The 15,636-nt window shown below is 33.8% G+C and overlaps 1 protein-coding gene across 8 annotated transcripts in view; it reads left to right on the forward strand.

Moving 5' to 3' along the window:
• Positions 1 to 15,636, forward strand: part of LOC106872120 (baculoviral IAP repeat-containing protein 7) — an 81,583-nt gene that overhangs the window by 13,186 nt on the left and 52,761 nt on the right. For 7 of the 8 annotated variants that reach the window (XM_014919010.2, XM_014919017.2, XM_014919002.2 and 4 more), the window contains exons 2-4: positions 9,144 to 10,155; positions 11,019 to 11,200; positions 12,382 to 12,448. In XM_014919010.2, coding sequence (XP_014774496.1) covers positions 9,183 to 10,155; positions 11,019 to 11,200; positions 12,382 to 12,448 — 1,222 coding nt within the window. In that variant the 5' untranslated portion in view covers positions 9,144 to 9,182. Of the gene's footprint in view, positions 1 to 9,143; positions 10,156 to 11,018; positions 11,201 to 12,381; positions 12,449 to 14,259; positions 15,320 to 15,636 lie in introns of those variants that run through there. The other variant, XM_052978440.1, reaches the window with a different exon arrangement.

The following is a 15,636-nucleotide window of genomic DNA, read 5'->3' on the forward strand; positions in this document are numbered from 1 at the left end:
AAATATATGTATGCTAAGATAAATATATATATGTGATTGTTTTATGCTGATATTTTTGTGTATGAGGATATGTGTATGTAAGTATGTATATGTGTATATATGTATGTAGTTGTATAGGTGTGTACGCATATACATGTATATGTATGTATATAGATGATTGTATATATGAGGGTGTGCATGTAGATATGTATGTACATATATATATGTATGTATGTATTATATATGCATGAGTATGTATGGACTCTGGTATGTAACACCATATTTAACCAGGGTTTGGATTGATTGATTGATTGGTGTGTCAATTAATTATTTAGTTAATTGATTTGTTGATTGATTGGTGGACTGATGGATTGGTTAATTACTCGTTAGATTAATAAGTTATTGAGGATACTCAAATCTAGGGTTACCTCCCTTCACTCATATTTGGAAAATAAAAAAGTGTCTCAAATATAAACATAACAGTAGAAGTGATTAGATATATCGCTAATTTTATGAATAACTACCTTAGGAGTTTATTAGTTAAGTGACTCAACTATATAGGGAATCCTGCTGTCAGACATAATAGATTTTAAACATAATTTGAGGCAATTTGTCGTGTACAATAAGTTTTGATCGTATTTTTACCAAAAAATAACTACAATTTGAAAATATATAGGTATAATTTATATATGAAGGAGTTTTAGTGAGTAATCGGAGATTGAATTCTAGACGTAATCTTAGCGATTAACGACAACATACTGGGAAGATATATACGATCAGTTTTATTGTTTTGTTATTTTGCCCCTTGTTTTAGTTTGGTCTAACTAACTTCCGGCATGTGTTTTATTTAATCCCCATTGAAGTTAGTAAATATAGTAGTAACTCAAAATAAAATTATCTCTTATATATTATATTATATTAAATATTATCCCCGGAATGTCGTATAAGTGTTAATTGGATTTGTAACAATTTATCTCTCATATGTATTATACTTAAATTATATACCCTTAGTATAACTCTTTAACCTTTTATTCCGATATGTACATATATGTATATGGTATGAGTATGTACGTGTGTGTGTGTGTGTATGTATATATATATATATATATATATATATATATATATATATATATATATATATATATATAAATATATATATATATATGTGTATATGTATGTATGTTTGTATGTATGTATGTATGTATGTATACAAATGGATATTTATATCCGCATATAAACTTTCCGATAATTTGTTTAGTCTGGCTGTGTGGTAAGTAGCTTGCTTACGAACCACATGGTTCCAGGTTCAGTCCCACTGCGTGGCACCTTGGGCAAGTGTCTTCTACTATAGCCTCGGGCCGCCCAAAGCCTTGTGAGTGGATTTGGTAGACGGAAACTGAAAGAAGCCAATTACCCATGGTTGAAATTTCATCAACAGCGAAAATTTATGAGTTTTCATAGGTGTTCTGTCCCCTTTAAGCCATCTCAAATTCAAACCAAACATACTGCATTATACCTGCCCTTATGCATTGAATCTAAGTTCCAAATATCATAAGGATCCATTCAGTAATTTTGGTTCAGGAAATTGTATGAAACACACAGTATTACCCTTCTCCCTAGGCTTGGATTTTGTGTTCCAAATTTCATTAGGATTGATGCAGTAGTTTTTGAATGTATAAGTAACACACAAACACACATAAAGACATTGACTTTTATATAATAGATATGAATATGCACATATACATACATGTATATGTGTGTGTTATATATATATATATATAGTGGATCGAACTTCATGCATGCAAGATCCACTACATATGTATATATATATACACACACACAAAAAGATAGATTGATAGATACAACTGAGTGGGCAAACAAAAATATGAGACACTGCCCATGCTGGGGGGAGGGGGTGTTAAAAGCATCTTTTGAGCTTTGGGCCTCACAGAGGTAAAGTGGCAAATGCCAGTATCATGTACTAGTGCCCTTGCCAGTGGCATGTAAAATGCACTTTTCAAGCATTGGGCTTCATGGAGTCAATGACAAATGACCAAGACTTTTGGCAATATGCCATGTTTGAGAAGAAGACCCATCAAGCCTAGTGAAATCGTAGTTATGGTGGGTATTGGTGTCATGCAACTGGCACCCGTGCCAGTGACATGTAAGAGCACCCATTACATTCTTGGAGTGGTTGACATTAGGAAGGGCATCCAGCTATAGAAATCATGCCAAATCAGACTGGAGTCTGGTGCAGCCCGTCAGCTTACCAGAGCTAGTCAAACTGTCCAGCCTGTGCCAGTATGGACAATGAACATTAAATGATGATGATTGCACAAAAAAATTGGCTAAAATCAAGCCAGATGGAAGTAGGGAGGGGGCGTTTGAAAAAAGAAAACATTAATTTTCCCAAATTATGTTTCATGAAAAGCTTTCCCCCATCAAATTCAAGGCCATGGTAAAAAGAAAAAAATAGAAAAATCCCTATCAAAACAGAGAAAATCCAACTTATGTGGATGTCCTGATCCAGAACTCTGCTGCAACATGTCATGTCCTATGGAACTTGTGCTTTCAGTGTTTTATGATTATGTCAGTATCTCTGCTCCATTCTCTAGCAGAAATCATTTAGGTATATTCTAAAGCTTAAAGTATACCAAATAGCCATACTAACAGATTCACCTCTTGTATTTTTCTTGTTCTTTTCTTTTCCAAATTATGCTGGTATCTCTGGAAAATTGCATCTTATTAAATAGTATTCATTGAATAAATTCCAGAAGAGAAAGGGTGGTTTATTCCTTGAAGATTTTTGTCTCCTCAACATAATTGTAATCTGTGTCATCAAAACATACAGAATGACAAAGTTGAGATGTGTGAAATATTGCCTCCACCCCTTTTTCACACTAAATTCTCAAACAAACATAATCTACACCATCTGAAAGGTATTTCTAGCAAATTTCACTGCAAAATACCCATTTTTCTGAACTTTATGAGGAAACAAAGCCAATCCATGTAAATTATCCAAAATTCCTCTTCCACTCTCTCTGAAAATTTTTCTCACAGCAAATTCTTATATAATCATAATCTACATTATCTGAAATGGATTTATAGAAAATTTCATTTAAAAATATCCGTTTTTCAGAAAGTTATCAGGAAACAAATTTAGGGGTCACACTTCTGCAGCTATGTTTCAAAACATATTTCTAATGTGCAGGGGACAATTTGGTCAACTAAAACTTAACCTTGGGCCCCAGCATGGCTACCATCCAATTGGTGAAACAAGTAATAAAAATGTCATTCAAGATACCTTGTACCTTAAAATATATATAAAAGAGGGTGGTCATATATGTATATCATTTCTTATAGGTCTACAGGATCAATGTTGACCTAGGATTAAATAACAAAAGCCAGGGACAGACACACGTGCAAGCATTTGTATGTGTACAGCTGTCACCCAAAATGCTAGAAATAACAGCAGTATATCTCATCAATACAAATCTCATTGTTATATTAATCCCTAAAAAGGAGGGAGGAAGACATCCTCAAATCAGATTTGGCCTGAATACTTGCAAGAGAGTGGGCTTTATTAAAGTTTCCCAAGGTGCCAGTTGGGGTATTAAACTCTGGGATTTGAATTCAGAATGCAAAGAGCCACAGCAAATACTACAAGGCCTGATATTCTTAACCTTTTAGCATTCAGACTTCTTTGTCAAATGTAATACTTATTTATTCACATTCTTTAAAGTTAATCCTTTGAGTTTTTAAAGTTATGATTGTTTATTTTTAGCATAACATTGTAGGATATGTGCAAGCGGCTGGATCTGGCCAGTTTGAACATAAAACAGGTTTAAATGCTAAAAGGTTAAAGTTCCATCAATTCACCATTTGTACCTGTGAAATGCAATCTAAATATAATGTAATGATCTAATCTCATTTTCCATTAATTCATGATATTTATAAATATCCATATGATATAAAATACCAGTTGTGCCCGAAGGCACAATAATTCCCTTTTTGCTCTTATTTTTAAGTTCACATACTAAAGCCTTCATTTTCAACAAATGTTCATTACTTCTAAGGGGATATTTGACAAACTTTGTATTCTTGACGATGTTCTATATATCCTTTTCGAAAGCCTCCAAATAGTGGTTAGGAGGTGGAAATTTTCTGGTTTTGAAGTTCTTATAAATTTCATAATCTTCATTGAGGGGGTTTCTTTCTTTAACAATATCCTTTCCGTAGTGAAAAGTGATCCAACATATTCTATGTATGAATGCGAAAGTCTTAGTAATAAGGTCTAATAAATAAATAAAAAGTATTGCATATAAATAAATCATTAGTTGTAATACTAGAAGTAGGTTTTTTTTGAACATGCATAGGCACATCTAGAGAATGAATATTTATTTACACTTTTTATTACCATCTCTAGATTAAGGAAGACCCTGATATTAAATTCATTTATATACTTATATATTATTGTTGTATGTTATTTAAATAGCCAAAGATTCTCTTCAACCTAAACGAATTTGGATTAATATTATTTGAGATATATAGACAGATATTTCAATAGTTGTAGATATTATTTGCTTAATTATTTTGTCCCATGTAATTTTTTTTTTTAATTGTTATGTAGTTGAAAAGTTAATGCTCACACTCCTAAACATAGGCATTTGAATCAATTTTTTTGCAATCTGGCTGTCCTTTCACATGGAATTTCATCTGTCTTTTGAACCAAAACCCTGAAGAGACTTATATACAGGGATATGAATGGTTTATAAATTGAAGAATGTATATAAGTTGAAACAAATTCTTGGCTTTTTTGAATTTTTAATAATTTTTTATGTTATCTTATATTATATTATATTATATTCATAGTGTGGAGGCGCAACGACCCAGTGGTTAGGGCAGTGGACTCGCGGTCATAGGTTGTAGGTTTCCGCCCCAAAATCCGAAACTCAGAGTTTTATCATGGCTACTGAATAATTGTCACATATTATATTTACAGATAAATTCCTCTATTTACATAATATCGAAGTCTCTTTCATTCTTTTGTTGTCTTACCATTTCTATCAATATGTATATATGTATGTATATATATATATATATATACATATGTATATATATATATATGTATGTATGTATATATATATGTATATATATATATATGTGAATATATATATGTATGTATATATATATATACATTTGAGTACTCTTTTTTCCACCTTGTTGCACATTTCATGTGCTTACTCCGGTATATGTATATATATATATATATGTATGTACATATATATATGTAGATATATATATGTATGTATGTATGTGTGTATCCTCTTTACTTCAAATACATGGAAAGGGCCTCACTAAACATGAAATTGACTATTTATCCCATTTTAAATACAGACCTAGTCTATTCTACGGATTACCTAAAATATACAAAAATCCACATATTTTTAAAGCTTGCAAAGTCTCTCCAAGCCTATGCATTAGTGTTCCTCCCCCTACTGACCTCAAACTGAGACCCACCATTGCTGGCCCTGCTTGTGAAACCCACCATTTGAGCAACTTCCTCGACTTCTTACTCAAACCGTTTCTAAAATATGTGAAAAACTTCATCAGGGATGACTTAGATATGCTAAACCACCTCCCGAAGATAATAAGTGAAGGAACCCTGTTAGTATCATTCGATGTGGTGAATTTGTACACCAATATCCTACATGATTATGGTATAGAAGTGATCACCTTCTGGCTAGAAAAATACCCAGAAGAGATCCCAGGATGCATCAACCACAGATTCATAATCGCAACACTCAAATTCATCCTACTGAACAACTATTTTATGTTTGATACAGTTTACTATCGACAAAAATGTGGAATTGCAATGGGAACCCAAGTCGCTCCAGTGATTGCGAACCTTGTAATGGGCTTAAAATATATCAATCATCACTGCAAAAATATGGCACCTCTTTTCATTGCTATTTAAAAGAGAACTGGAAGAGGTATTTGGATGATTGCTTTATACTTTAGAAAGACAGCATGGACAAACTCCTCAATTTCAAAATAATGCTGAACAATATTAATAGCAATTCACCATGGAACACAGCAGTAAACAACTCCCTTTTCTTGACATCCTAATTAGAATAGTCAATAACCACATCGAAACAGACATCTTCTATAAACCCACAGATTCTAAACAATACCTATTATTCAACTCATGCCACCCCAAACACATAAAAATTAACATACCTTATAATCTAGTGAAAAGAATCTGTACCATAGTTTCGGACACCTACACTCGTGAATAAAGACTCCTTGAACTCAGATCAATACTAATCAAAAGACATTACCCAATATCATTAATAAATGATGGAATTAAACAAGCTAAGGAAATAGATATACAAACATTAAGGGAAGTCAACCGAAATACTAAACCAGACTTAAAAATACTCCCATACATCTCCACACATAACCCTAGAAACAATGAAGCCTTTAACATTATCATCCAAAACCTACTCATCCTCACAAGAGATTAAACAATGAACAAAATTTTAGGCTCAAACAAAATTATCAAAAGTAAAATGCAACCTAAATCACTGAAAAAAATATTAACCAGCACAAGACTATATCCATTAACAACAGAACCAAAAGTGAAAAAATGTGGTCGACCTAACTGTGGTACTTGCCCCCGCCTTTTGGAGGGTTCAGAGTTCCACTTTAAACAAGGTGAAATATTTAAGATTAAATCAAATTTCACCTGTGCCTTGGAAAATCTAATCTGTGCATTACATGCTTAGGGTGTGATAATAATTATATTGGCCAAACAGGAATATCACTCCATCGAAAAACCACTCTCCACAAAGAACAAATCCGCCACCCACAATACAGACAGATACAGGTCAATGGACACATAGAAAGATGTGCAAGGAATCTTTATCCTAATTTCCTAATTTTTCCCATCTATCAATGTTCACAGAACACCTCAATACGACAAAGAATGAATAAAGAGGCAACTTTCATCAATAAATATCTTCCACAACTAAATATGAATAACAATACAGAACACTACTAACCTTTCAATTAATACCACTAACCCCCATACATCCCATGCACCTTTCACATTACAGATCTATATCTACCCTAATTGCACCAAATCCAGAACTACTTGCCTCCCTTACACATAATCATTTTACTCAGGGACTAGTAGACCTGACACTGTTCATTAATCAGTGTGCATTCAAAGCAATGATTTGTAACATTACGAAACCAGTATGCTTTTGAATCTCTTTTACACTTCACAATAATGACTTTCATTACTTTTATTCCTACCTCAGTTCATCTAATTGTATATATCTATCGTTACTTTTCATAAAAAGCCTTTACCTTTTTTGATTTCCAATGTGCATTTTTGCTTATTTTTCTTCTTACTACCCCTTACATTTCCACGTGTAGTTTCCATTTTGTTTTTGTAACATATTTCTATTATATATTTATATATACATATGTGTGTATATTTATCTATCTATTTATATATCATCATCATCATCATCATCATCATTTTCATCATTTAACGTCCATATTTTATACTAGCACTGGCTGGACAGTTGGACTGGATTAGATAAGCCAGAGATCTGTATCAAACTCCAATGTCAGCTTTAATAAGGTTTCTATAACTAGATACTCTTACCAATGTTAACCAATTTACAGAGTGTTTTGAGTGCTGTTTTTTTTTTTTTAATGACACTAGAACCACTAGAGTTACCAAGTAATTTGTAAGGCAGAACCCCTTGATAGAATGGAGATGCAGTATTAAGGGAGGTTGTTTTGTGCCAGTTGTAGAGAGAGACAGGAAAAGATGTCTTACTGTAGAGGAGATACATGGTTACCCTAGCAGGAAAAGAGAAATGATGATGAAGAAGAGTGGTTTGAGGGCATAACCTCAAGATGCAAGCAGGTGAATAAAGAGAGAATAGATGAGAATCAACGATAACTGGGTGAATAGGTTCGTGGGAGTCTAAAAAGTGAGTGACAGATGATAGACATGGCGGAAGAGGTGAATGCAATGAATGGTGAACATGGATGGCGGTGTGAACAATGGTGAGTTTCAGTTTTGGGGATAGGTAAAGGAAAATAGGTGAACATGGATGGAAGCATGGACGTGGACTCTCAGTTTTGGGGATAGTTAAACGAAATTAGGGTAGATCAGAGAGGAAGAGATGATAGGTGGCAATACATAAATGGTGGAGTAGGTGGAGAGCCTACATTTAAAATCTGTCTTCTATGGAAGCATAGGTTGGACAGTTTGACAGGATTTGTTGAGCCAAAGGACTACATTAAGCTCTAATGTCTACTTTGGCATGTTTGGATGCCCTTCCTTATGCCAACCACTTTACAGTATAGTGAGTACTTTTTCCATGACACCAGCATTAGTGAGGTCATCAAGTACCTCACCAGACAAAGAAAAGACCCTCATATGAATGGGATTGTAAGAGAGAGGGAGGTGTCTTTATGCCAGATGTTGGGAGGTTAGAGTATGATAGTAGATATGTTGCTATAGAGGAGATACATGGCTACCCTACATTATATAAGGGTGGGTGGGACAAAGTGACAAAGTACAAGAAGGTGAGTATAAGAAAATATGAACATAGGACTTGAACAAATGAGTGGGTGACAGATGATTAGAGAGGGGGATAGAAGTTAATAGATGAACAAGAGTGGAGGTAAGGTCAATAGTAAATATTAGTATAAGGAGAAGGCAAAAGTAAAACTGACTCACCTGCCATTTCTCTCCATTTTCTTGCACCATTTGGGCTCCCCTACCAAATGTTCTAGCATTCACCTCTCTCACCACACCATCCATATATAAATTAAACATTCACGGAGACATCACACAACCTTGTCTTAACCCCACCTTCACATCAAACCACTCACTCACTTCACCACCCACCCTAACACACACCCTACTTTCTCTATAAAAACTTTGTACCGCTCTCAACAATCTACCATCTACTCCATACAACCGCAACACCTGCCACATTGCATCCCACATGGTCATATGCCTTCTCTAGGTCCATAAAGGCCCAATACAGGTCCCTCCCTTTTGCCAAAAATTTATACAACTTCATACTGAAAAATATTTCAAAGATTTTTTAATTATATTTTTGTCATTTCAGTCACCGAATGAAAATAAATATTAATAATACCGAAAGAAAATGACAAAAAATCTGAAGACACCTCCAGGGGACCTACATTATGAAATTGAAAGATTGCTAACATTCTCTGTAAATAGTCATCCAAAGCTAACAGCTATAGAGCTTGCTGCAAATGGTTATTATTATGATAGTTTGGAAGAAAAAATTATTTGCTTTTTCTGTAAATCTGTACTGGAATTTTCAGATTCCACTTTTAAACATATTTATTCATGTAGACATAAAGATGACAATTTTCCAGTTTATTTACATGATGGTACAGATATTGAAAATGCTACAGCTTCTAATGAACAAAACACTGAACGAGAAACTGAGATTGTAGTGAGAATTAGTACTGAAAATTCAAATAAAAATGAAATACCCAACATGCAAAAAAGACTGGACACCTTTGAAAATTGGAACACAAGTGTCCCAGTAGCACCCACTGATCTTGCAAAGAATGGATTTTATTACCTAGGTTATAGCAATGTTGTTAAATGTGCATACTGTACTGTCCAACTCCACAAATGGAAAGAAAATTATGATATCCATGAAGAACACACACGTTTAAATCCAGAATGTCCAATTTTAAGATATTTTAGGAAAACGGATTTAGAATATGAACAGTATCGCCAAAAGAGTTTTGACAAATGGCCAACACATCACCCATTAAAAGCTAAAGATTTGGCAGCTAATGGATTCTACCACAAGGGGCCTGCTGATAATGTCTGTTGTATTTTTTGCAAATGTGAAATCAAAAATTGGAAAGCTAATGATAATATTAAAGAAAAACATAGGTCAATTTCTCCGAATTGCCCTTTCTTGTGTGAGAAATTGGTAGGTAACGTACCAAAACCAAAACAGAGTAATAAATTTGACTCTCCAATACATCCATATTTTGCCTCATTAAGTGAACGCCTTAAAACATTTTCTTCACGGCCAAAGAATAAAAATCAAAAACCTAAATCTTTAGCAGATGCTGGGTTCTTTCATAATGGTAAATATATACAATATTTATATATATATATATATATATATATATATATCTTTGGTTATTCTCTTTAGTATTATTTCCAATTTCCATGCCTGCATGTATAGCATGGTTTTGAAAATTGGTTCTTTACATATTGTTAGAGACAGCTGGGTAAACTAAGGTAAGCAAAGAAAATATGCCCTTAACTCTATTTTTCAAGGGCCCAATATAATGACTAAGAAAGTTTGAGCTTATAATCAAATTATTAACTTTACCATTACACCTAGCTTGCCTCTAAAAATTTAAAATTACTTCTTATTTTGTAGATTAAATTATTAAAAAAATTATCTAAAACATTAATAGTAAAGATTAGTAAGAAAGATAACATAGAGTAATCATCTTTTGAGTTTATTCATAATGTGTTTTTGATCATTAAAAATTCTATCTTCTGGTGCTATATTATCAAACAGGAAAGAAAGACATTTGCTTTGAAGAGAATTTAAAAGAAAGAAAATGTCAATGATATAGACAGATGTATAATTTCCATTAAAAAATAAGGGAAGCACTATGTTAGCAGCCTGTATAACACTTGCTTGTCTGCAACTTTCCTTTCAGTTTTATCCTCTTAAGAAAATAATTAAGAAGTTTAAACTCGTTAATGAGACCTTTATGCAAAATTGCAATAACTGTTCTGTTGTTACAAATGCCATGTATATACTAACTTCATTTGATTTATGGTTAATGGCAGATTCAGCAGAAAATTGGGCTGTAGTTAGGTCTTTACATTCTGAATTCTTACACAGTCATATTGAATTTCTTAATTTCTAATTAAATCTTTCAGTTTTGTTTGCTTTAGTTATTTACCTTCATTTTCTATTGGTTTACAGGTATTTCTGATACAGTAATTTGTTTTAGCTGTGGTTGTACTTTATGTGATTGGGATGAGGATGAAGATCCATGGCACAAACATGCTCAATACTCTCCAAAATGTACTTTTGTACAGCAGATGAAAGGTTCTAAGTACATCACAGAAGCAAGTGGGAAAAGCAAAGAACTTTCAAATAACCAGGCAAGTTAATAGAAAAAATATCAAAAATAATCAACAACAAAAAATTAATAACTGACAATTCATTTTTCTGATAAATAAACTGTATTAATAGCTAGATTATTTCTACTGCTTGAAGTGTATTGCTACACTTGTTAATTCGTACTTATTAATTTCAAGACTTTTGCTTTCTAAATTGGAACTTAGGAGACTACCAATCTGCCGGAAATTTACTGAGCACCTTTCTGGAACATGTTAATATGACTATAAAAAAAATCAGATGTAAAATGAACAAAGCTGGAGTTGATCTCCTACTGTCATTAAAGGTCTTATTCTTTTGTGCAAACATAGCAACAGACAAAATTCAAGCCAGGAACCTTAATTTCTGAACTCAGGTAATAATATTGTTGTCCAGTAGGATACAGATGCAACTGACTTATAATCACATGCAAAAATTAAGTGTCTCATAAACTCCTTGTTCCACACAGCTGAATGCTCATTTATTCTTCATAGAATGTGAATCTTATGAAATGATAATCTCAGTTGTTTAAAGTTTATTCAGCAACTGTTGTGTTTGATCTTCAAGCATGGACAGATACTATCAGCTATACTTCAGATATGCTACTTATCTAATTTGATAATGCTTGTCAGTATCATCCAAACAACTTCATTCGTTCTGCCATTAATCCTACCTCATATCTGGACAAGTGGAAATGGTGAACAGCTAAAGAAATGGTTGCAGATCTTTCTTTGATCACTTGTTCAATTATCATTGTCACCACTGACAATGATAATTGAGTGAAAAATATTTACAAATTGTGAGTCTTGACCACCAACAAATGGCAGCTGTTAGTACATCAGTTTATCTGCAGCAGTTGCAAAATCTGAAAATGAAATTTTAATGCAAGTACAGCACACTATTAATAACTGGTTTGCAATTAGCTTGACTTTTCCATCTTTCTCTTGTGATCTCTACAAATACAGGGTGTCCACAAAGTCTGGGTACATGGGGATTAACACATACTTTAAGAAATTATTATTTCTTATATTTAATTGTTTATGTTATGATTTTATTTACTCCATGTACCCAGACCTTGTGGACACCCTGTATAAATGATAGATGGAAGTGTGTCAACATGTACCAATACGGCATGCCTTACAATCATATTTGATTAAATCATAACATAATATTTTCATTTTAAAAGGAATTAGAGCATGAAAGATCAAGTTCTATGGAAGATGTTACAACTTTCCCAAACACTCCAGCTTCAGGTAGGAAAAAATATATGTCTATATTCATAAATTCTGTAAATGTTTTATTTGTGTTATTTATAGTATAAATATTCTGTTCACTAATATTTTTATACTATTGTAATTTTTCTCTATACCAAACTGAGAAGTCTGATGAAATTTATAGGAACAGATAAGTCTTGGATTCAACTGATAATTCACAAAGTACTGTAGTCATATGTGCCACAGTCAGCTGAGTTTAATTCTGGAGAAATGAAGGACAGATTTAAGAAAATTTAGGAAGCCATCATGTTCTGATAAGAATCTCTCTTGCAGCAACCATGACCTTTGCAGATACTTAACTTGAGGCAGATCCCTGTAGAGACAAAAATAGAGAATAGCTTGACAAAGATACAAGCTAGCTCTGAAGTACACTGTTCAAGGATGGTGAAGAGGGCCACCTTTGAAACTTATTATTTTGTTAAACTGGATGAATTAATTACATACTTCTATGAAAAATGAAGTAATAAAGTTGTTTTAAGTTCTAGATGCCTTAGATAAATTTCTTCCTGGATAGGATACCGATCTATCACAGGTATCATACTGTTTATTCCACATTGCTCACTAAACTTTAATATACTGCTCAGAGAAAAAAAAGAAAAACCTATGAATGTACTCAGCTGCTTGGTTAATTTTGCTCATAAAAAAAGGTCATATAACAGAGGGTGAGGTAATGTTAATCAAATAGGAGAGACAATAAGGTAATGTACTACCTACAGAGGAATCACAACTACCACAGGTGTTTAGCTGTGCTTCTAAGAGAAACAGTTGGGTATTTATGAGATTGTCTAGGAATGTGGTCAAATATTGACTGCTAATCACCTATTCCCAAAAATCTTTAGCAAGCATATTAAATTATAAGCATCATCCAGATTAGATTGTGGATTAGATTTATATTACTTTTAGCTAATATTTTGCTTCTTTAACCAAATAAGGTAATTAGTAAGATCTCTAATAGGTGTTATGTGAACACACACACACACACACACACACACACACACAGAAGAAACATTTGAAAGGTGCTTTTTATGTTTCAGTTATACAACACTGGCATTGGCCACAACTACAATCTCACTTGGCTTAATGGGTTTTCTCAAACAGAGCATATTGTCAAAGGTGTCAGTCACTTGTCATTGCATCCGTGAGGCCCAACATTCAAAGATCATACTTTACCACCTTGTCCCATGTCTTCATGGGTCTACCTCTTCCACATGTTCCCTCGACCATTAGAGTGCGGCACTTCTTCAGACAGCTTTCCTTGTCCATACACATCACATGTTCATACCAGTGCAGTCATCACTCTTGCACACCACATCTGATGCCGCTTATGCCTACATTTCTCTCAAGATGCTTACACTCTGTTGTGCATGCACACTAACATTAAACATCCAGTGAGACATACTAGCTTCACTTATGAGTCTATGCATGTCCTCAGCAGTCACAGCCCATGTTTCATTGCCATGTAGCATGGTTGTTTGCACACACAGATCATATAGTCTACCTTTCACTCTAGGGAAGAGACCTTTGTTACCAAGAGAGGTTGGATCTCTCTGAACTTTGTCCAGACTATTCTTATTCTAGCAGCTACACTCTCAGAACATCCACCTCCACTGCTGTCTTGGTCACCTAGATAACAGAAGCTATCAACTACTTCTAGCTTTCCCCACTGGCATTTTATGGAGTCTATTTTCTGTACATTTTTAGTGTTTATTGTACCTGTGCACCTTCTACCCAAAAACTATTTTCTCTGTTAACCTTCCTCTAATATTGTTGCACCTCTTATGTATCCATAGCTTACACCAGATACATCTTGTCAAGTTTCTACGTACACCTTTTCTACAGATCGAGCAAGGCCATCTATCTGAAGGGATTTGTGATTTGTCCACTTTCCAATTTACTAAGGCTTTTTGGTTTTTGCTTCTACACATGAAATTTCTTCTCTAGTTCTGAAAGCCTCTAACAAGTTCATCAACGTAGAGGAGCTCCCAAGTGCAGCCCATCTGAAATTCTTCTGTTATTGCCTGGAGGACTATAATGAACAAGATGTGTGTGTGTGTGTGTGTGTATTCATATACATATGTGTGTGTATATAAACATATGATGGCTTAACTGACCGAACTTTGAAATCACTGTCAATAATATCCATTTTGAAGAATAATAAATTTGTACTCTACAAAAGTAGGGAATAATCCTTCAAATTAATCTAAAATCGTCTTTATTGTAACTGAACATGAAAACAAACAAACATTAATATACATACATATGTGTGTGTATATATATATCTATATATCGTCATCGTTTAACGTCCGCTTTCCATGCTAGCATGGGTTGGACGATTTGACTGAGGACTGGTGAAACCAGATGGCTACACCAGGCTCCAATCTGATTTGGCAGAGTTTCTACAGCTGGATGCCCTTCCTAACGCCAACCACTCAGAGAGTGTAGTGGGTGCTTTTACGTGTCACCCGCACGAAGGCCAGTCAGGCGGTACTGGCAACGGCCACGCTCATCTCGCTCGAAAAACCTCATGTGTCACCCGCACAAGAGCCAGTTCAGGGGCACTGGCACCGATCTCACTCGAAAGATTTCATGTGTCGCCTTATATATATATATATATATATGTAAATATATATATATATAAATATATATATATATATGAGTTCAGCAAAAATTTAGATTCAGGTGAATATGGTACTTAAGTTGAGGCACCAGAATTTAGTACGGTATTATCCATACAATTTCAAAGTAAGGTGATTAAAATCAAAATAAGCAACAAGGATATCCAGAGGTAATGCAATATGATCGTTTCATGCAACTCCATTTAATTGAACATTGTAATCATTACATCAATGTAAAATGCAGAGCAATCCTCAGCTGCACAAAGACATAGAATTTAATTGAATTAAAACAGATGGATACATTAGTGTAATTATACCTAAAATCTCCAAGAAGTTCTTTGTCTATCTCCTTAACTTCTTGGAGATTTTAGGTATAATTATACTAATGTGTAACACTTGCTTGTCTGCAACTTTCCTTTCAGTTTTATCCTCTTAAGAAAATCTTTGTGCAGCTGAGGATTGCTCTGCATTTTGAATTGATGTAATGACTACATTGTTCAATTAAATGGAGTTGCATGAAACAATTGTACTGCATTACTTCTGGGTATCCTT

This window comes from Octopus bimaculoides, chromosome 2 (assembly GCF_001194135.2).
Source record: "Octopus bimaculoides isolate UCB-OBI-ISO-001 chromosome 2, ASM119413v2, whole genome shotgun sequence".
Classification (NCBI taxonomy): Eukaryota; Metazoa; Mollusca; class Cephalopoda; order Octopoda; family Octopodidae; genus Octopus; species Octopus bimaculoides.